The 21,603-nt window shown below is 44.6% G+C and overlaps 1 protein-coding gene across 4 annotated transcripts in view; it reads left to right on the top strand.

Annotated features, from left to right (window-relative positions):
- Positions 1 to 3,671: 3,671 nt before the first annotated feature.
- Positions 3,672 to 21,603, top strand: part of LOC119167694 (isoaspartyl peptidase/L-asparaginase) — a 36,509-nt gene continuing 18,577 nt past the window's right edge. Inside the window, exons 1-3 of one of the 4 annotated variants that reach the window (XM_037419215.2) lie at positions 3,672 to 3,976; positions 7,428 to 7,493; positions 8,463 to 8,651. In XM_037419215.2, coding sequence (XP_037275112.2) covers positions 8,465 to 8,651 — 187 coding nt within the window. In that variant the 5' untranslated portion in view covers positions 3,672 to 3,976; positions 7,428 to 7,493; positions 8,463 to 8,464. The remainder of the gene's footprint in view (positions 3,977 to 7,427; positions 7,494 to 8,462; positions 8,652 to 21,603) is intronic. The other 3 variants (XM_037419217.2, XM_037419216.2, XM_037419218.2) reach the window with 3 other exon arrangements.

The raw sequence follows: 21,603 nt of genomic DNA, 5'->3' as shown, positions 1-21,603 counted from the left end.
CTAGAGTTTTCGCAGACAGCCAAGCGTCCTTTGCGCAAGGCAATTGATTATTGTGTGGTGTTTAACGTTTCAAAACCACCACATGATTATGAAAGATGCCGAAGTGGAGGACTCCAGAAATTTTGACAACCTGGTGTTCTTTAACATGCACCAAAATCTCAGCACGTGGGCCTACAGCATTTTCGCCTCTAGTGAAAATAAAGCAGCCGCAGGTGGGACTTGATCCCGTGACCTGCGGGTCAGCAGCCGAGTGCCTTAGCTACTGAACCACTACGGCAGTGCCTTTGCGCAAGACAGTGACATAAAAATACAAGCGAACGTGGCAGTATAATAATGTTGCGATAAAATTTTAGCAGATGCAACATGTTTCACTGTGGATGTCATTTTCATACAGAACCGTCAGCGGGTGGCCACGCGCTGCAAGATGGATCGACGTCTTTGGGTATTTTGAGTAGGCTAAATTTCTACCTAAAACATACGGCCTGACGACAGCACTCACGTTGACTGTAAACTTTAGCGAAACGAAGTGCACGCTTCGGTGGGATGTTATGCATATCATTAAGAAGCTGTTGTGTATTTCTCAAAGGTCGAGCAACCCTTCCCTATCACATGCTGGGTGAAAGGAATATATCCATGTAATGTTTACAGCCAGCCTATAGACCGCAACAACAACTGACAGTGAGCGCCGACATCACTCCTGTAAGTCTATTTAGTGATGTATCCGTTACAGTAAAAAGTAACTAAATACCTCACTCGTTACTCTAATAAGAAAAAGGGGAACGTTTCACGGCTCCACGTTATATAGATACATAAAAAGGCTAACGCATTACCGTTACCGTAACCGAAAAAAAAACATAACGAATGTTACCTCTGCCGTAGCTCCGGAGTCATCCCCCGCCGCGGTGGTCTAGTGGCTAAGGTACTCGGCTGCTGACCCGCAGGTCGCGTGTTCGAATACCGGCTGCGGCGGCTGCATTTCCGATGGAGGCGGAAATGTTGTAGGCCCGTGTGCTCAGATTTGGGTGCACGTTAAAGAGCCCCAGGTGGTCGAAATTTCCGGAGCCCTCCGCTACGGCGTCTCTCATAATCATATGGTGGTTTTGGGACGTTAAACCCCACATATCAATCAAATTCGGAGTCATCAATTTTAATCAATGCGTCTTTGCTGCAGAAACCCACAATGAGAATTTTTAATTCTCAAATTTATGTTTCACACATACTAACCCAAGCAAGGATTATACACAAAATGTTTAATTAACGAGAATTATTTGTACAAATGTACTGAACCTTAGCAATGTTATATAGAATCTTAATGATGCCTGCACATGTGATGGCTTCTGACTCTGCATTGGAGCGTTATACACAAAGTGAGGGTCAATAATCCACGGTATTCACAAAGAAACTATCGCTGAACTCTCAAGAAATTTACAAATATCGGCCTTTTCTTGATCCTTCAGCACCTCCAATAAAGCATGTCGAAATCGGCACTGTTGGTCCTAGCCACCGGAATGGCCCGCTACGCACCAGTAGGCAATCACGGAGGCCTACGGAGGCCTACATTGGTGCCTTTTTATTAGAGAGGGAAGGGAATCGGGAGATGTCGTAAGGAAAAGAGGGGACACTTGCAAGTTTGTGACACCAGATGTGCCTTGCAGAGACGTAAGTCTAGAAAAATCACGTCTTGGAACACACATCTTGCAATAGCAGCCTTTTTTTTAATATGTTGCAGGTTTTATTTTTGTTTATGTAGGAATTTAAATCATGCCTAGAAATCAAGTATACAAACGAACATAGGTTCCCAGCACTCGTAATTGCATTCTTCTGTTGAGTCTTTTCCGGAACAAGTCGAGAGTGGCAGTTGCTATATAGATTGTATCACACATCTGATGGGTATTGAGCACGTGTACACGCTACAAAAAAAGCATTGAAAAGTTAAATGTTTTATACATACTTATCAAGCATTCTTATTTGTGACGTTTTAAGAGAAATTTTAATGGGGCCCACTTGCAAGGGGTGTCCCCTCCCCTGACCAAACACCAAGGGGTCGGGGAGTCAACGTTTTCTGCAGGCGTGGTCAACGGACGCCCACCTGGTGACCAGTATGGGCTGTGTATCTGCGCAAATATTGCATTTGCTCTCATCTGCACACATGACCATCGACAGGTTTTTGTCTTGGGGGGATGCAAACCCTTCTTTCAACTTGCATCACGACTGAGGGAGCGGGTCGTGTTGGTGTCGCTAGGGTGGGTAGCAAGCGCTGGTGGAGCTTGAAGGGCTCAAGTGTCCGTGTTGCACCACCCGCCTCGCCCACGCCCATGTCTACACTTCATTCATTGAACACCGCGCTGAGAACTAGTTGAACAAATGCGCAGATTTGTTTCCTTCCGCATCCTATAGCGCTGCATAAAAGATTCTCACATTGTGAAAAGTGGGTATTTTGATTCGTTTGAAGGAAAGTTACATTCAAAGCATGACAGATACTCAAAAAAGCGGTTTCATGCAATCGCAATGAGAAAACTCGAAGCAGAAGTGCTTCTTTTTTGTGCAGCGAACAATGTAAAAGTGAGATCGGATTCGGAAAAAGCGAAATGAGTGACGTGCGTCACTACTTGCTCATTGTTCAATGAAAGAAGGTTTCATGAAGTACGACGTAGCCAACAACAGCAGCAAACTGCTGCATCGTAAATTAAATAAAAACAAAGTGCTGCACATTTGCGGTAGAACATGGACATAGATTGAAATACGCGTTATTTTTTTATAAAAGCGAAATAAAAACTATTTTACAAGACGCTTTGCATTCATCGGGATGTCGACACATCTGTGTAGTGTCATTTATGCTATTTGGGTGAAAATCCCTGAATTTTAACTAATTCTGTAACCTGTGGCAGAAGAGCCTTCTGTATTTTCAGTTTCGGTTTCTGCGCCGCCGGCGCCGCCACCGCCGACGAAAATTGGCCGCGCGCCGCCGCCGTTGAAATAACCGGCGTGCGCCGACAACGCCGCCGCCGACTCTGGACGACCCCCACGCCGCCGCCGGTCGAAATCACCTCGGCGCACACCTATATGAATCAGCGACTATGAGAATGATGTGTAGTAGCACAAAACACCTACCAGTTTGTAGTAGGCTCTAGGTAGTACACACATTTGCCTAGTCTACGTACTTGCGGGTAGTGAATTGCACTTGCGGCTTCGTTTATTGCTGTGTTTTGATTTTGTTTTGAAAGAAAGGTTCAACCCTTTTGAACTTCGTGACCCAATTTGGAAAGGTAATTCGAAAAAAAAAATAGGGCGGTGAAGCGCCCTATTTGGCAGGCCTGCGCAGAAACGGCAGGCCTACGCCGAACGCGCAGCACTGTCACAGCAACAACTCAAAGAGCGGCCTGTTAGAGCCTTTTCTAAGCGCAAAAATCAGCTGAACATTTGCTGATTTTTGTTTCGTGAGAAAACAGCTTCAAGTCACACGAACACGCACGGAGCCAAAAGCAGGCCAGAAGTACGAAGTTTAGACAAATGTGTGTACTACCCATCATTCCCATGCTCGCTGAAGCGTCGTGCGTTGCTCAGAGTTCCCTCTAGTGTATAGTAGGAAACTCTATGAACCTGGCGACATGAGGAGCGGTGGCATGAGCAGGTCGTAAGTTTATAGAGCAGGTCGTCGTCTGTAACCGCGAGGAACCGGTGCATATATTCGAATGGAGCTGCTCGGTGGAACAGCGTAGCTACCCCAGGCTTCCCGCTAGTAGTATTCGCCCTGTGCGTCGGACGAACGGCGGCGGCATGTCGGTGACTATCAGTGGGAAGCAGTTATCGCTGCTGCTTTTTGTTTCTTTTATGCTGGGCGTCGGCGTCGGCTACAAGCTGAAAACACTGCGCGTTCATTATCTCAAGCAGCGTCGTGACTGGCTCGCCTCCCGGCTGGCCACGGCACAGCAGAAGCTTGACGGTGAACTCAGGCACTGACCACGAACCCCTGCAGGTGAGCTTTCCCGTGACATTACGGGCGTGCTTTCGCTTGTGTAACTCTAGTCACGTCCTAAGAGGCCGTTCTCGAACGACCTAAATCACGACATGGTCATTACCAGTGATTCTAGCCACGACTTGAGAGCGTCTCTTCGAACGATGTTGATCACGCCATCTGGACGTAGCCATGGGGGGGGGGGGGGGGGGGGGGGGGGAGGGGGGAGAGAAGGGCGCGGTTTCGGGGACGTCTACCCCCACCTCTAACTTTTAAAATTGTCTGTGTGATGCTTACAAATACAATCGTGTGAATTTAACATGTGTACACGAACAAACAAACGCAAGAAAAAAAGAAAAAAAACGGCATGTCTGCGCAGAACGCGCAGCACTGTCACAGCCACGTTGGTCACAGCAACAACTCAAAGAGCGGCCTGTCAGAGCCTTTTCTAACTCTCTTTGAGTCTGCTACGAGCGGCTTGCAGAAAAAACCACCCCGGGAGAGATTTTGCTTGAAGATTACGTCTCCTGATTATATACGTCACCGGAAAAAAATGTTCCTGGGAAAGGTGTTCCCATTTGCGTTGTCAGAAAAAACGTCCCCACACAGACACCGTCGAACGTTGCACCTTCTAGTCGCAAATACTTTATTTTTCAAAGGAAAAAAAGATGTGCGCGAAGATCGCAGTTTACTGAAGAATTACTGACGAAGCATCATAATGACATGCGACCTGTCCCAACTTATCAGCACACGTGTAATGTCAAATGCAATATTACATACAAAACCATGTTAGATGCATGTTATCTAGCTGTGTGCACACCTAAAAAGACCTATAGGGGCAGCTGTTCACTGCACAAGCATGGAATTCGGAGGTAGCAGTGTGGTCGCATCAGCACTGAGAAGGTAAGCGGATGCTGTCAAGCGCACATTCGATACTTGCCCCGTGGTTGACCTAAGGATACTTATTTGCAGAATGGAGGCAATCGGAGGAGGTAAAAAGCTGTGCCTGGGCGGTTTATGTAGACAAGACAAAAAGATATTGCCTTCAGTACCCGCTCGCGTTGTGCAAAACGTAATGGATGCAAAGGCGCTTTTATTATAGATGAATTCTCAAGCGACCACCACCGAAGCCTTCACGACAACCACCGTGCAGATAATGCTACGATTAATAGCGCAAGAACAAGGCAGCAAATGAAAGCGACTGCACTTGTCTCGAGAGAAAGACCCGCTGCCATTGTTGCAGATGCCATCTTAAACCTTAATGACAAAGAAAAATGCCACATAAGCAGCGAGCAGAGCTTGAAACGCTGCATTTGCCAGCAACGGAGCAAGATGGGCCCACCGAACTCTGTCAGCCTCAAAGACCTCGTTATTCCGTCACCTTGTACTATGACTGCGAGTGACCATGCAGAGCCCTTCCTGAGCTACGAAACTGGCCCAGAAAATGAGAACAGAGTGATGTATTTGTCTGCGCAATGTGTCTGAAGTTACTAGTCGAGAGCAGCACCTGGTTTATGAACGAAAACTTCGATCTCTGTGGAAGCTGTTGGACACACGATTCGGTTTTAACTTCATTCGTCTTTGAACACACTTTGGCTGAAAATTTGTGAAGTGTTGAATAAATATTGTAGTTTATTCGTTTCTTCGTTAATTTTAAGCTGGGGACAGCATTGCTAGAGAGGCTGTTTCTTCCAGGGATGTTTTTGTAGGGCACGTATCTTTTGGGGCCGTTTTTTTCCTACACCTGCTACAAGCACACTTGCTGGGTACCCACTATGCCATATCTAATCACAATTTTTGTGTAGTAGGCTGGCATTCACTATGCCATCCTTCATCATTCTTTGGTGAAGCAGGGTATCTGCTACACACTTGCTAGGAATATTGTGCAATATTTTTATGCAGTGGCTGATGACGATGAAGAGTTATGCCTGAAGTTGGTATGCGCCAAAGGTAATAGGTGAACAAGAACAAGCTTTTGTAATACGTTGGATCATTGAATGACCCGCTCTTTATGCAGTTCGCATTGTGTGATGTATGGCTGTTCCTTTGATGCTCTAGAACGCTTTATTACTCATATTAGCACGATTCCTTTCTCGACATCAAGCCTGCCTAAGGCCAGTTTTGAAACGAGTTTCAAGCACCGGCGTGGCTCAGCGGACGAATACTGGGCTGGCACACAGCAAACCCCGGTTCGAATCCCATCGTGTCCTTCGTGTATTTTATTTACTGAGTTTTTTTTCTTCTAATTTCTTGCAATATAGGTTACGATCACAAGCGGTGGACAACTACAGTGTCACATGTCACCTGTGTTCTGATCTGGTAACAGCTTTCACTGTAATATATGTGAAGGGGAGGGTTGTTGAATCTTTTACAACAGTTTTTTTGGTTGAGGGGTGAAGTGAACACCTTCCCCCCCCCCCTTCACCGAGAAACATTTCTCGTTAGGCCCTTGAAGTCCTGAGGAGACCGCTTATGAGGAAGGAAAAAAACTACACCGAAGCATCGCATGACAGCCTTGAGGTGTAGTTAATGTTTTATAAGGCCACAGTCACAAGATAGATCATGGTCAGCCGGGGTGGTTAATTGTTAATAGTATGGTTAAACAGTGTTCCAGTGCACAAACACAGAGTTGCACCATAGGGAATGCCAAGAAAGCTGCAGCTGTATTCAGTTTCATTGCATAAACAAAAACAAGCTTTATGTAGTGCAGGTGGTAGTCCAAAAGAATGCATTGATGCCGAAAGGAAGTTTTGCCATCACAGTCCATGCGAGCCTGCGCTACTGCCTAGATTATGCACTACAATCTTGTTTATCAGTCAAGTCTTTAGTAGAATCTGTATACTCTCACTGAATATGAGATTCCTGTGGTGCTTCGTCTTCTGTTTGCTTGTGAGACACATTGAATTTTCTCTCCCTAGGCTCTGTCTCTATGAACACCTGCTAGAACATTGCAGGAATATACTCTCACTGAATATGAGATTCCTGTGGTGCTTCGTCTTCTGTTTGCTTGTGAGACACATTGAATTTTCTCTCCCTAGGCTCTATTTCTATGAACACCTGCTAGAACATTGCAAGAATGTCTTCCCTGGGAACATAACTAGCTGCCATCTGTTCCAAAGCACCTAAATCACTAGAGCACTTATGCTAAAATATTTGGCATTCTCTAATGGGCATTTACGATTTATCTTCTAAGATTTTCAGCTGCATGAAGGCTACAGATTATTGGTAGTATCTAAAACATCTTTGGATGAAGCAGCGCAGAAGGGACGAAGAAAGAGGAGCATCACCAGTTTTATTTCGTAGTTCTAGTCCCGTGTGTGCTGTTTCAACCGAAAATAAGCACCTACCAACTCACTTTGGTTTCTATTTCTGTCTAAAGCAGTTGCCTGTTTCATAACTCAGAACTACTGGCATGGTATCGGCGTAATATTATCTTAGCTGCTACAAGATACTCTTTTTTGTCTTGTTCCAGAGAAATGTTCACAGGATAAAACCCTGTCCGGCTCAACTGTCCACCATATGCTGGCCTGCTTGTGAAGTCAGTGCAGTTTTATGCTACTTTTGGTAGAACGTGCTCATACAAATTTTCTGCTTCGTCACAAGCAATTTCACTCAGCTTTTCTCATTATGATAGCAGTCATGAGTCACGTCTAACTACATACATTCCACAAGAAATTACATTCCCAATACACATACAGCATTATTGTCTTACAAAAACAGCATGTTTTTTGGGGGGGGTCATTTTATGTCTGAAATTATGGCTTTTATTATCATTGTTATAGTGCACTAAATTGTATAGTTGTACCTGCAGTGCCAACTATATAACCAGAGAGTAAATAAAATGCTGGAGAGGCATTTTCAGCTATGTGGACTTCCCTGTGGCACCATCACCAGCTGGACTGAAGCTGTATAACTGCCATTTTATTAGCACTGGGAAACTAACAACACCCAAAATAGACAAGACAGGCATTGTTTTATGCTTGTGTCAAACAAAACTGAGAACCCTTGTGAAGGAAATGTCAAGAACATGGAGACTATAAACCAAGTGTTGCACATGCCATCTAGTTTATTTGGTTGCAGTTCCTTTACTTTTTAAATGCAGCATTTCTAATGGCAAAGACTTGGCACTGGAGCGAAGCTTTAGTTGCCTGCAGCCACAGCCAACAAGGCAGCCCATTATGCCTAGTTTTCTTGGTTGGGTGCTTGTGCCCTGAAAAGCTTTCCCATACAGCATGGCACGTAAAAGCCATCACATTTATGTGCTGAACCTAAGAGAGTGTGTGTGAAAGAAAGTTTTGGTTCTCTGTGAAAACTAATCCTGCACAGCCACACATATAGGTAACCCAAACTAAAGACATACCAATTTGTCAATGGGCAAACTTTGAATGTCACAGAATCATTCAGTTCGCATAGAAATGCAAAAGTGATTGTGATAAGTGTTGCGATATATATCCACTGAGACAGCTAGTGAAACAATGCAGTTGTCCTTATTGTGGTGCTGATGTAGGCATGCTTCCAGTCGTGGTCGTTCATGGTGGGGCTGGCAAGGTCTCTGCAGCCATTGTTGAGGAAAAGATGGTGGCCCTGCGTGCTGCAGTGGATGCAGGATACTCACTGCTTCAGCGGGGAGGCACTTCACTTGATGCTGTGGAAGCAGCTGTTCGAGTTATGGAGGACCACCCGGCTTTCAATGCTGGTGAGCTCTTGTCAAGCCTCATTTTCAGTTCCCTACAATAAGTGATGCAGCAAACAGTGCCACATCCACTTAGCATAAAGTATTGGCGGTTCGGTAGCAAAACATATGAGATAGATTGGGCATGTCCAGGCTATGCACTACAGTTAGCATACAGCAGAATGCCGGGTGTGGCTCCGCCGCAGTGGTCTAGTGGCTAAGGTACTTGGCTGCTGACCCGCAGGTAGCGGGTTCGAATCCCGGCTGCGGCGGCTGCATTTCCGATGGAGGCGGAAATGTTGTAGGCACGTGTGCTCAGATTTGGGTGCACGCTAAAGAACCCCAGGTGGCCAAAATTTCCGGAGCCCTCCACTACGGCGTCTCTCATTATCATATGATGGTTTTGGGACGTTAAACCCCACATATCAACCGAATGCCAGGTGTGAACTGAACATGCATGGGCCCAATCAGACATGCCCAATATGCCAGTAAACATGATTGCACTTCCAAAAACACTTGCTGTCCAGCTGTGGTTGGTTAAAAAAAAAAAACTTGTCAGCTCTACCTGCAGCCATTGTTGTCTCTCCCACACAACTTTTGCACAAGTGCTCTTCCCAGGAGTAGCGTTTTTATCAGATCAAGTACATCACGTGTTTCAGTAGATCGCTCCATTTCAGGGTGACTACTTTCCCACGTATGTTGTTGTATTGGACTTACTCAATGATAGCACTGTACTGGATAACCGGAGATCCTGATAAACGAAAAGATTTCGTTCGACATGGGGTAACGGAGATTCAGAGCAAAACAAACATACATATCTGACTACTTTCCCACATACACACACATTTGTGTCACTAGTTTTAGATCAGAAGCCTAACCATACTAAGAAGTTCTATCAGCAATGACGACATTACTGCTCAGTTGAATGTGATGTTCTAGGTAGTTGCAATTAACCGTTACCTATTCATGTGCATAGTATCTACATTAGCTAAAAAAAAATATATACTTGCTGGAATGGAAACCATCTAGAACGAATGTCTTTCGCAGGACAGTAGCAGGCTCACCACAATTCTGTGGAAGGAACTTTCATTTTTCTGTGTGAAGCTTGTATTGACTAACTTTCAAAGCTGGAACAAAAAAAAAACCCTTCTTATCTACAGCTGGTGCGCACCAAAGAAATAATAAATAAAACTAAATTTTTTTTTCTGCTGCTGGGGTGTAAATCCAGGTACCTCTCCTGATCCAAAGCACCCATGCTCGCCCATTGTGAACTGAACTGAAGCATTCAAATGCGTTTTACTGACAATACAAAAACAATCAGGGATCAGTTCACTTGCTATGCGTGTTTCATCAAACTGTTTCATGTTGCCAGACTAAAGGCGATCAGGGCGATAAAGGCAGTGCGCAAAGTGCAGAAGACAGAAAACTGGGATGACACAGATTAAGCGCATTTAACTGGTTTAATGAAATGAATATAGGACAAAAAAGAGAGGAAAGTGTGGGGAAACTATGCATGAGCTAATTATCAAGAAAACACATGCATTTATCTCTCAGATATTTATGTTTATACCATGCCATATCAGTATGCACATAAAACATGTGCTGCAATTAAACTTATCTCCATTTTTCTACAAATGCCACTTGCCTGTCTGGAAGTGCTATAGAGGGAGTGCTCACACATACTTTTAAACAGTATACTGTATGCTCTTATGGTTGTTATTTTGATTTTGCCCTTGCTTATGGCAAAATAGTTGGCACTGAATGGCCATTTAAATGGTCCTGTGTGACACAGGTACAAGAAGGGGGCCTTGTTGTATCGAGTTAATCTCGGGAGAGCTGAGTGTTTTCAGTGCCAGTGTTATGTTTGGGAGTTGCCTGCGTTTTTTCTTTACGAGCCAGGCAGAGGAGAAAAGCCAGTGTGTGTTTACTGGTCCAATAGTGGAGCGAAGTGGACACGATGAACTAGTCACTGTAGACTGTGTTTTGGTATTGTTTCAAATAAAAAAACAAATAGTTCTGAACTTAGTGGCCCAATTTGAATTGCTGAAGTGCTTCTGATGAACTATTTCAAGCTAAGGGGAGACATGGGTCTTACGTCTCTCTTACCTATCTATCTTCAACCAAATGTGACAAAAGTTGGCATGCTTACTCAGTTTGTTCTTCAGATTTTGAAGATGTAGTTATTTTTTCTGTAGCTTCATTGGTTCATTTAATGATCAAGATAACAATCCCTATTGTTCTTACCACAATAGAAAAATAATCACCAGTCAAAAGTTTACAAATGACATAGTTATAACAGTAGAAAGCACAAGCTACACAACATAGGAAGCACTTTTTTGATTGGGTCATTATTTTTTACATTACACTACACTAAGCTTCATAGCTCTGAATGTGGCCATTGTGTGGTCACACAAAAGACTAATTTTAAAAACTTGCATCAAGAGAAATCAAAATCTGCTTCCTATGTTGTGTGCTCCAAACATATAGCTTCATGCTACAAAAAGAATTATTCTGCTATCTGTAATAGTTTTTGATGTATTGCAGGAATTTCCATGCAGGGTGTACAATATTGCTATTTGAGAAAATTCAAGAAAACAGCAAATTCCAACATTTTAAACCGTAAAAATGTATGTAGTTAGGATGACATAGTCATTAATGTATATATGGATACTAGAAAGCCTAGGGAGTGCAATGCTGCAAGCTGATAGAAACTGTAACAGGTACTTCTCAAATTACAGCACAATCAAGTTCATTGTATGTAACCAAAAACAAATTTTTTATATTTAAATGAAAAAAAAATGAAGCTGCCCATTAAAAATCAGCTCCTACCACTATTTTTTTGCACATTTAGCTACATTGTGCAAAAACAATAATAGCTCTAGTTGTCCTAGGCCCACTTTCTTAGAACAAGCGTAAGAAAGTGGTCAAAATCTGTGCTTGGAGAAAAATACAGTTAAAACTTTTTCACCGTTTCATTGAAAAATATCATGGCACACATACTTTTGGTTAGTTAATATGCACCGGGAATGTAATAGGACTGATTGTTTGCACGAGCGTGTCGTTTCTTCAAGTCCTGTAGCAAGTTGTCGCCGTGTGCTCATCTGCCGCGAGGCCGCTTATCAGTTCGGTAATGGTACTGACGGCGATGTGCGACGAATGTGCACGCGTCATCCACAATCCGTCGAATAACACTGCGATGTTTTCCGGCTTGTCCAGAATGAGTTACTCGTAAATGTCGCGAACCAAACTTGCTTTGTCGTTCATCAATTTTGAGGCTACACGATGCAGAGAGTTTCCTTTTCGCGTAAGACTGCTGCATTTTCGAGTGGAGACCGCGACATCGTTGCGAACACGTGTTAAAATCAGTCTACCTGTTGCCTGTAGCCTCCATTGCGCAGGCGGCGAGCACGTTCACCGCGAACGGTTTGACTTTCTGTTGTTCGTCGACGCGTGGCTTACTCCGCTCTGACAACCCATAGTGCAGTTCAAGGTCCTTTCGTCAGGCGGGGGGAACTGCACATCGGTGGGTTTAGCAATAAGACTGTGCTTCCATTCCGTCGCTACAAAGATTGATATCTCTTGTATCTTCACTTCTGCTTTTTACTTGCCGTCCTCTAACTGATGAGGCTGCAAAACACAGCCGCTCTCAGTAACGTTGTCGGCAATATACGGGCTCGTACATGAGTTAGGCCTACACCGGTGACTCGGCGACCGCTGTTTACCGCGGTGAGTTTGTTCTCCTCGTTATGCGGAGCCATAGCGGGGCTCTTTCTGAAGTTCACAGCGAACGAACAATCGCCACACCCGCTTCACAAATTATTGTGGCACAAAACTTTTTTACTGCCGCAAGCTGTCAGCAGCACCGTGTTAAAATGACGCATGTCAGTGCGCGTCATGATGATGAAGCAGACGCCGAAAACGCCACTTGGCCAATCAGATGCTTAGGTTTTGTCACGTGCCCCGAGCAGTCAATATAATCGCGCGCTAGGGCTTCTCGATGACGCATTTTTGCTGCAAAACCAATTAGCAAGGCGAGCCAGCAGTGGCGGGAAATTGAAGATGAAGAGCGACCGTTCCAAACGAGACCAAGATGAACATGATAGCTTGTGTGTAACGGCAACAGTTCGGCGCAGAAAAAGCACGATTTTAGAGCCAATTTGCGCTCACATTCATCTCACAGGAATGTTATAAATTGATTTTGCGCCAGAAATAATGACGCGAGAAGCGAGAAACTTCTCAGAGAGGTGAAAAAAATCGGTACAGATTCCGAAAATGTCAGCTTCAAAAAGTCGATTTGTTTGCGGTTTTTAGCCTTCTAAGACCCGTGTCCCCCCTAAAATAGTGTGCGCAAATAGAAAGACACAGAGAAAATGGGACAGGAACAAATGCAAACTTTCAATGGAATTGAAAGTTTGCGCTTGTCTTATTTCTAGCTATCTGCACCTTTGAAACAATCGACACTTTCTAAACCAGCCGGCTGGCCATCACATGTTTCTCTTTGATAAGAGCCATCACCTCGCGCTAATTCAAGTGCTTCATCATCTCGCGCGATGCTAAGCGCCTCTCCCTGTCGTGATAAGCTAGGCGCCTCATCATCTAGACTTTCACAATCTACTTGCCTCTCATTGGCACTTTCTGCTGGCTGAATCTCGGGAACAAACTCACAGGCCATCTGACGGGTCAGTCAAAGCGGTCGAATATTGGTAGAGTCTCGCGGTACATCACACGATATTTTATTCACAACTGACTCTTGAACATGGGTTTTCAATTAATTGAGATAACTGTTGCTGCTGTTTACCAAAAAATTGGGGGACCTTAAAGCCTCACCTTTAGAAGTTGAACGCGATAGCGACATCCTGTTACTAGTGCATACTTCAAACACTTAGTGCATAAAACCTTTTCGAATTTGCTATGCACCCACTGCGCGACCTTAAGGGGAGATGCTATACGAAAAACGATTTTCTTTAATAAGAGTCTGAATTTAACACAAATTGGCATGCTAATAGAGTTTTTTCTCCTCTTTTCAAATATGTCATTTATTTTTATGTAGATTGCTTGGTTTTCTTTCTGCAGGTCAGATACTGCAAAATTATGGCCATTGTTATGCAACAATTCTGACCTATAAAAATTTGAGATAAAGCATGCAGAAATAGCTGACTATGATCCTTTGGAACTGTAGAGTGCAAAAAACTATATAAATTTTGTGTGTAGAAAGGTGAAATACAATAATAAAATAGAAAAATTTACTATGGCTCTAGTTGCCAAGGGCTTTCAATGTTATGTAATTTTTGAAAAACATAATCAAGCAGCACTGACAATCTGAATAGATACTTGCACTCTATGGGCCTTCATCATGCTATGTGCAAAATTTCATAGAGGTATAACAATTCTAAGTATATGAACTAGCGTGTATAAGAAGCACAGATCACACAAAACTGCAAAAGGAGAAAAACGCATTTGAAAGTCTGAAACCTTTTTTTTTTTTTATCACAGAGTTGTTAGAAATGCATAATCTTTGGCCATAATGTTCAACAGAACTTTGAAAAGCACTGCAAGTTACTAGAACTGTACTGCAGCATAGGTTGTGCCCTCACGGTCCTTGCGAGCACTCCCTTCTAGCCGTGCCCTTTTCACTCCACGACGACGGTGGGCCCGTGCTTCTGCTGTCAGACACTCGGACATTCTCTTGATGCGCCTCGCATCGCGGGAATCACTGAAAGTAACTAGATCTTTAGATGGCAGTATGTTGAGCTTTTCCAGGATGTGCTCGAAATTAGCATGACCCTTGTTGAACCACAGGATTGCCATAGCTGCGGCAGTCTCGACAACCGTTCGGGAGACAAACTTAGTCTTGGGGCAAAGTAGTCAAATTTTGCTGTTCAGGGATTCGGATGCGTTCTGGGTTTTTCTTTTGATGCATCGAGCAAGGAGCTTCTCATCCGTTGGCCGCTTATAAATGGGCAAAACAGCCAATCCTTGTGCTTTTGTCAGGAGAGGTGTGTGGCGTGGTGCAGGTTCACCAAGTGCTTCAGCGCGTTGATGTTTGCACCACGACTCTGTTCCTGCAGGGCAAAACTTGTGGCTGCCAGAATTGTCAGTAGAGCATGAGTGGAAGTACGAAGCCCATAGTGTAGTGTACATATCCCGTACACTCCCCCTGTTGCTTGTTGTGGCAATCTGATAGTATGTTTGGAGCTTCTGAATGGCTGGCTCTTTCATTTTCTGCCCTCGTGGTAATGGCACATGCAGCTTCCGTAGCACGGTGCCAAGTCTCTTGGCCACATGATTAGTGCAGTCTTCTTTTTCTATATTGACAGCACCATAGACTTTTGACTCTGCAACTGCACTATATGCTTCCATATAGTGGGCAGGGAATGGCAGCAGCGACGATGGTCGCTAAAAACGCTTTCTGCTTTTTTGTTCAAATGGCTGCACTGCTACACACGTGCCGTTATGCCTGCGCCGTGACTTCGGCGCACCCAAATGCTGCTGAAGAACGCCCGGTCCTGGAGATAGCAACGATCCATTCTGCGCCATGTGACCTGCCTTTATACGTGTCTCCGCAAGGGGACGCTGCCCAAGCCGCCAGAGGGACATCGACCGCATCCAGCATGGCCTACTTAAGCCGCCTTCCGACTTCGCCCCAATTCAGAGGGCAGGGAATGGCAGCAGCGACGATGGTCGCTAAAAACCCTTTCTGCTTTTTCGTTCAGTTGGCTGCACTGCTACACACGTGCCGTTATGCCTGCGCCGTGACTTCGGCGCACCCAAATGCTGCTGAAGAACGCCCGGTCCTGGAGATAGCAACGATCCATTCTGCGCCATGTGACATGCCTTTATACGTGTCTCCGCAAGGGGACGCTGCCCAAGCCGCCAGAGGGACATCGACCGCATCCAGCATGGCCTACTTAAGCCGCCTTCCGACTTCGCCACAATTCAGTGGGCAGGGAATGGCAGCAGCGACGATGGTCGCTAAAAACCCTTTCTGCTTTTTTGTTCAAGTTGGTACTGTACCCTCGCTCTATTCGAAAAGATCCGATAATATCTGCCTGCTGCTATTCCCATGCCCACATGTTTTAGTGTCTGAGTTTTATGACATTGTGTATGTTGTTAAGCTTGTTGTACTAGGAGGCGACGTTGAGCTTAACCCTGGTCCCCCCAAAACTGGACCCTGCAGCTGAAACTAGCCAAGTCTTGTCTGCAATAAACCGTCTTACTAAGCACCTAGACAAGCGGCACGACCAGCTTTTGGAATCTATCAATGAGGTAAAAGAAAACCAACGAATTCTTGACACCAAGGTATCTGACTTGACAATGCGTCTTGCCGCTGTTGAAGAAAAAGTAAATTCCTTTGACGCACTACATGATGAAGCGAATTTGGACGCGGTGATTACGTCAGCTGTACGTAATGAAAGCGCCACACTACAATCACGGTTAGATGATTTTGAAGACAGGGCACGACGAGAAAATTTGGTATTCTATGGAATATCTGATTGTGTGGAAGAGACGTGGGCTGAAGCAGAAAATAAAATTAGGGGAATTCTTTCTGACAAGTTCAAAATACAATTGTCCAATGAAGCGATTAATCGTGCGCACAGATTAGGAGCGTTTGTCGAAAATAAGTGCCGGCCAATCATCGTCCAATTTGCGTCTTTTAAAACGAAAGAATCAATTTTTTCACAAAAATCCAAGCTACGCGGTACAAACATTTCAGTTGCTCAGGACTTTTGTAAGGCAACGCGCACCGTACGTAAAAAGTTGCTGGATTTCGCGAAGGCCACCAGTCAGCCATTTTCTCTGAAGTACAACAAAGTTGTAATCGACAAAAAGAGCTATGTGTATTGCAGCATTACCGATCGTGTTGTTGAAATTGGACTAAAGGATGGGCGCTTTCAAAACTGCCGAAGTAATCATAATAGTCTGGACCAAGCCGGATCGTGTTCCCCAAACAAAAGTGAAGGTCAGTCTTCAACGTAGCTAGATGTGCGCTCACAAGCTGATGCTATTGAGCGGGAAATTTCCTTTCTCCTTTGTAATGTAAGGAGCGTAATGAACAAGCGTGACGAATTATTATCCCTTGTTCATGCGTGCCTGGCAGATGTAATCATACTGACGGAAACTTGGTTGTCAGCGAAAATTGATAGCAGGGAAGTTTTGCATGGTGCAAAAAACTACGTTCTTTATCGGTACGACCGGGGTAGCCGTTCTGGCGGAGGTGTCTTAATTGCGGTATCAAATCAATTTGTGTCTTTCAAAGTTAATGTCGCTTCTGAACTTGAATTAGTTTGTGTGTGCATTCGCCTGCATCACAAAGACTACATTATTTGTGCCTGCTATCGGCCTCCAAATTCTTCTTCAGGCTTTTCCGAGATATTTCATGATGTTTTAAATAAGATACATATTAGATTTCCTGCTGCAGTGTTCTTTGTTCTGGGAGATTTCAATCTGCCCGATATTTCTTGGTGTTTACCCCAACCAAGTGCTAGCTCCAGCTCGTCTGAAAGCGCTTCTTTTGTCAGTGTGTGCTCAGATTTCAATCTAATGCAACTTGTCAATTACCCGACCCGTGTTACTACTACCAGCTCAACTATTCTAGACTTAGTCCTCACAACTCACCCAGATCTTGTTACATCCCTTTCTGTGATACCTGGTCTCAGTGACCATTCAGCAATCCACTTTACTATTCCCAACAGGAATCCCAGACGACAGAAAACCTCCAAAACATTCAGAGACTACAAACGTGCAGACTATGCTGCAATAAATAGGGAGCTTGAAATATTCACCGAAGAACTGTTTCAAAATTTTGATCAGCGTTCTGTAGACGAAAACTGGCATCGGTTCAAATCCAAGGTGTCTGAGTTAATAGACCACTATGTACCTCTGCGTAGAATAACGAATACTGTTCAATCCCCGTGGTTCACACCGACCCTAAAGCGACTACGCAATAAAAAGCAGCGCCTTTTTCGGAAAGCCAAATGCTCGAGGTCAACTGACCGATGGGCTGCGTACAATGAATCAGCCGATGAATATGCGCACGCGCTTGCCGTGGCTAAGCGTTCTTTCTTTGAAGTTACCCTCCCCTCTATGCTTAGAACTAATCCCCGTAGATTTTGGCTAACCATCAACGGAAAAAGTGAAAAGAAAATTGAACTGATGTCTGAAGACGACTGTATGATCCCAAGTGAAATGTGCTGCGAAGCCTTAAATACGGTATTTTCGTTGGTATTTGTAACCTGTACGCCATACTGTTCGCCCCCTTTCCCTGCCTGCAATTATTTACCCATGGATCCATTAATCATAGACTGGGTGGGTGTTGCCAAATTGATAAGAAATCTGAAACCTTCCTCCCCCGGAGATGATGGTATTAACCCCAAATTCTTAAAAAATACTGAAATGTTATCTGCTATAATTCTATCTAAGATTTTTTCACAGTCTCTGGAAACTTCTGCAATACCACAGGATTGGAAGGTCGGGAAGGTGGTTCCTTTGCCCAAAACAGGTAACACTCACAATCCCATCAATTACAGACCCATATCGCTCATCAGTGCACCATGTAAAATTGTTGAGCACATTATCTACAGCCATTTAGTCCGCTTTCTCGAAAACAATTCCTTTTTTAGCGAATTCCAACATGGTTTCAGAAAAAATTACTCCTGTGAAACTCAGTTACTTAGCCTCACTAACGACCTATTTTGCGCCGCTGACCGTTCTTCAGTTATCGACTGCGTATTTATCGACTTCGCGAAGGCATTCGATACCGTTTGTCATAAACTACTGCTTTCTAAATTAAACTCAATCAATCTAGATGTAAATATTCTCAAATGGTTGGAGTGTTTTTTAAGTAACCGCACACAATACGTAGTTGCTAATGGCTTTATTTCCACGCACTGCTCTGTTACGTCTGGTGTGCCGCAAGGTTCTGTCTTAGGTCCCCTATTATTCTTAATTTATATTAATGACTTGCCGAATACAATATCATCCACTATTAGACTCTTCGCGGACGACTGCGTAATTTACAGAGAAATTTTGGATTCCGCCGACCAAAGTGCGCTACAATCTGACCTTAATAAGATTTCTACCTGGTGCGATACATGGTTAATGAAACTGAACACAAATAAGTGCAAAGTAATGCGAGTAACCCGTCAAAAACATAATACTACAGCATGCACCTACATACTCAACCACGACCCCCTAACCAAAGTGTCATGTTACAAATATCTTGGCGTGTACATCTCGGATAACCTTTCTTGGCAAACACACATCGATCATATCACAAGCGACGCTAACCGCATGCTCGGTTTTTTACGACGAAACTTTGCTCTTGCACCAGCAGATATAAAACTCGTTTTATACAAAACTTTAGTTCGGCCAAAGCTGGAGTATGCATCGTCGATCTGGGACCCGTATATCAACTCGTTACTCCATAATATCGAAGCTGTCCAGAATCGTTCCGCACGCTTCATCTTATCAAACTATTTTCGTACGGCTAGCGTTTCGTCCTTGAAATCTTCCCTTAACCTACTTGATCTGTCTGTTCGCAGGAAAATATCACGACTTTGTCTTTTTCATAAAATTTATCACGCCAATTCAACGCTCAAAGATTCGATGCTTTTTCCTCCCACTTATCATTTGACAAGAAACGACCATCAGTTGAAGGTTGGCGTACCCAGCAGCCGGACAAACTATTATTTCAACTCATTTATTCCTAAAACCAGCTCGGACTGGAACCACCTCCCCACCTGCATTGCTTCAATAATTAATCCAGCCAATTTCAAGGTGGCTATTAGTGGCCATATTACCTGAGTTTTTTTTTTCTCCGCGAATTCCGCGGTTTTGTGTAAATCCTGCTCGGTTGTTCCCGTGTACGGCAAATGTTTTTTTGCGCCTCTTGATTTCTCTTTTCTGTTGTTTGTTTATTTTTCCAGTTTATGCGGATATTTCAAATATGTTTCATATGTGTAACCACACTCCTGCTGCATTGTATACCTGTAGAGTGTTTTACCCCCCACTCCTCTCTGTAATGCCCTTGGGCCCTGAGAGTAAATAAATAAATAAATAAATAAATATGCTTTGCTGTCACCGTCACTCAAGAATGTCATGAAATGCAGTGGGGTGTCATAAGTAAATGTTCTCTGCCAAATGCGCATTGCAGCCTCCGTTTCTATCAAGGTGGACGATTGGGCGAGTTGGTGATTCATGATCGACGTATGTAACTGCGCGGTAGTAAACACGGACGACAAGAAGATACAAGGACAAGCGCAGGTAACTGCGCTTGTCCTTGTATCTTCTTGTCGTCCGTGTTTACTACCGCGCAGTTACATACGTCGATCCGTTTCTATGGCGTGGGAGGAACAGTCTGCATTTTTATCACAGACTGGGCATGGGAATGCCTGCCACACTTCCTCGTCTGGGCCCATATCTTTGTGCCTACTGCATGTCAGGCAGTAATTTGATATGACCTCGAAGTCTAAGCAGAGGCCAGTATCTAAGGAGATAACTGCGCCAATCCCGTTGTGGCTTTTGTGGCCCCTCTTCTGCCAAGTGCCGTCGAACATAACAGCCACATCAGTTTCGCCTGCTACTTCTTTCGTCAACTCTCTGGATTGGCGCAAGTTTTCACTCACAGCTGCCATGGCAGCGGTGTGCACCTTCTTTGCTATCGAAAAAAATCCTCGGTGGTGCATTGGCTTTGGGAGTCCAATAATGGAGCAAAATCTCGACAATTGCTCATGCCCAATGCCGACAGCGCGTGCAGCCACCACCGCCTTCACATTTACAGCGAAACTATCTCGGGAGCTCCCACTGTCGTACCGTTGGCTCACTCGGCTGCTGCCGTCCGCCGTAACACGCAGTGACGTATAGGAGCACGAAAGAACAGTTGCTGAGCATTCGCTGTTTTCGCAATGAAGTTCGAGGAGCGACGAAAGTCCCTTGCGCTTTTCTGCCGGCTCCAGAACGGCAAGTTTTTGAATACCGCAAGCAGGGCATGCCACACCTGCCACAAGTGCCGTCAACAAGAGGGTGTCGCACAAAACTGTCGTTGCACAAACCTTATTGCGCTGTCTTTCGTCTTTTTCGAAGAAGCCGAGCTTCTTTTCCGAAGCACTGACGAAAGAAAGCGCAGCGTCAATCCCTTCATTGCAGCCACTGTCGCACGCGCACTCGTCGATGCCGCCGTCAGGCCTAGCACACGTAGGCGCGTTCTCGTTCGTTGCCGTCGTTCGGGGCGCTTTACGCCGCCTTCCCTTGAACTTGTGCTTCGTTCGAAACTTCTGCGGTCTCACGGTGCACTTTTTCGGGCTTGTCATCGCGGAAATATGCGTAGACGCGCAGAAAAGCAGACGGACCAAATGCCGATGGCCGCCACCAACACAGCTGAGAATGACTCGGTAGCCAATGGCGATGCGGCTTAGGGTGCCGCGCGTTTCAAATCGCTCAAGCCACGTGATAAAAAGGCCTCGTTTTTAATTTTTTTTGCCCACGTATGAAACTGGCGGTCGTCGGAGCTGTAAGAAGAAGGCCGGACGCAACTTTCCCAACCGATCGCGATGGCGGGCGGCACTGCGACGGGGAGCAGCGCGCAGTCAAAGATGGCCAATATCAGCGCAAATTCACGAAATTTTGAGCCACCGCGATGCCTTCATACACATATTTTTGCATTTTGCGGTTCGAATTTAGTTTTGAAATTTTCACAGATGAAAGAAGAAGGTTTGAAGATTACAATGCAATAAAAATCAGAAATATGAGAAATTTCGCTAAAAACGCGATTTTTCGACTTGCATCTCCCCTTAAACACATGCTGGATCTCATGGCTGATTTATTGAAACATATCTTCAACCTGGTACTTTCAAATGGAATCTTGCCACAGAAACTGCAAGTGGCGAAAGTAATCGTGTTGTACAAGGCAGGCGATAAGAACTCGCTTAACTACGGGCCTATATCTATGCTGCCTGTGATATCAAAAGGTTTAGAAAAA

This window comes from Rhipicephalus microplus, chromosome 6, assembly GCF_043290135.1.
Source record: "Rhipicephalus microplus isolate Deutch F79 chromosome 6, USDA_Rmic, whole genome shotgun sequence".
NCBI classification, from domain to species: Eukaryota; Metazoa; Arthropoda; class Arachnida; order Ixodida; family Ixodidae; genus Rhipicephalus; species Rhipicephalus microplus.
Note: the sequence above shows the minus strand (reverse complement) of the source record. Positions and strands in the feature narration are given on the sequence as shown.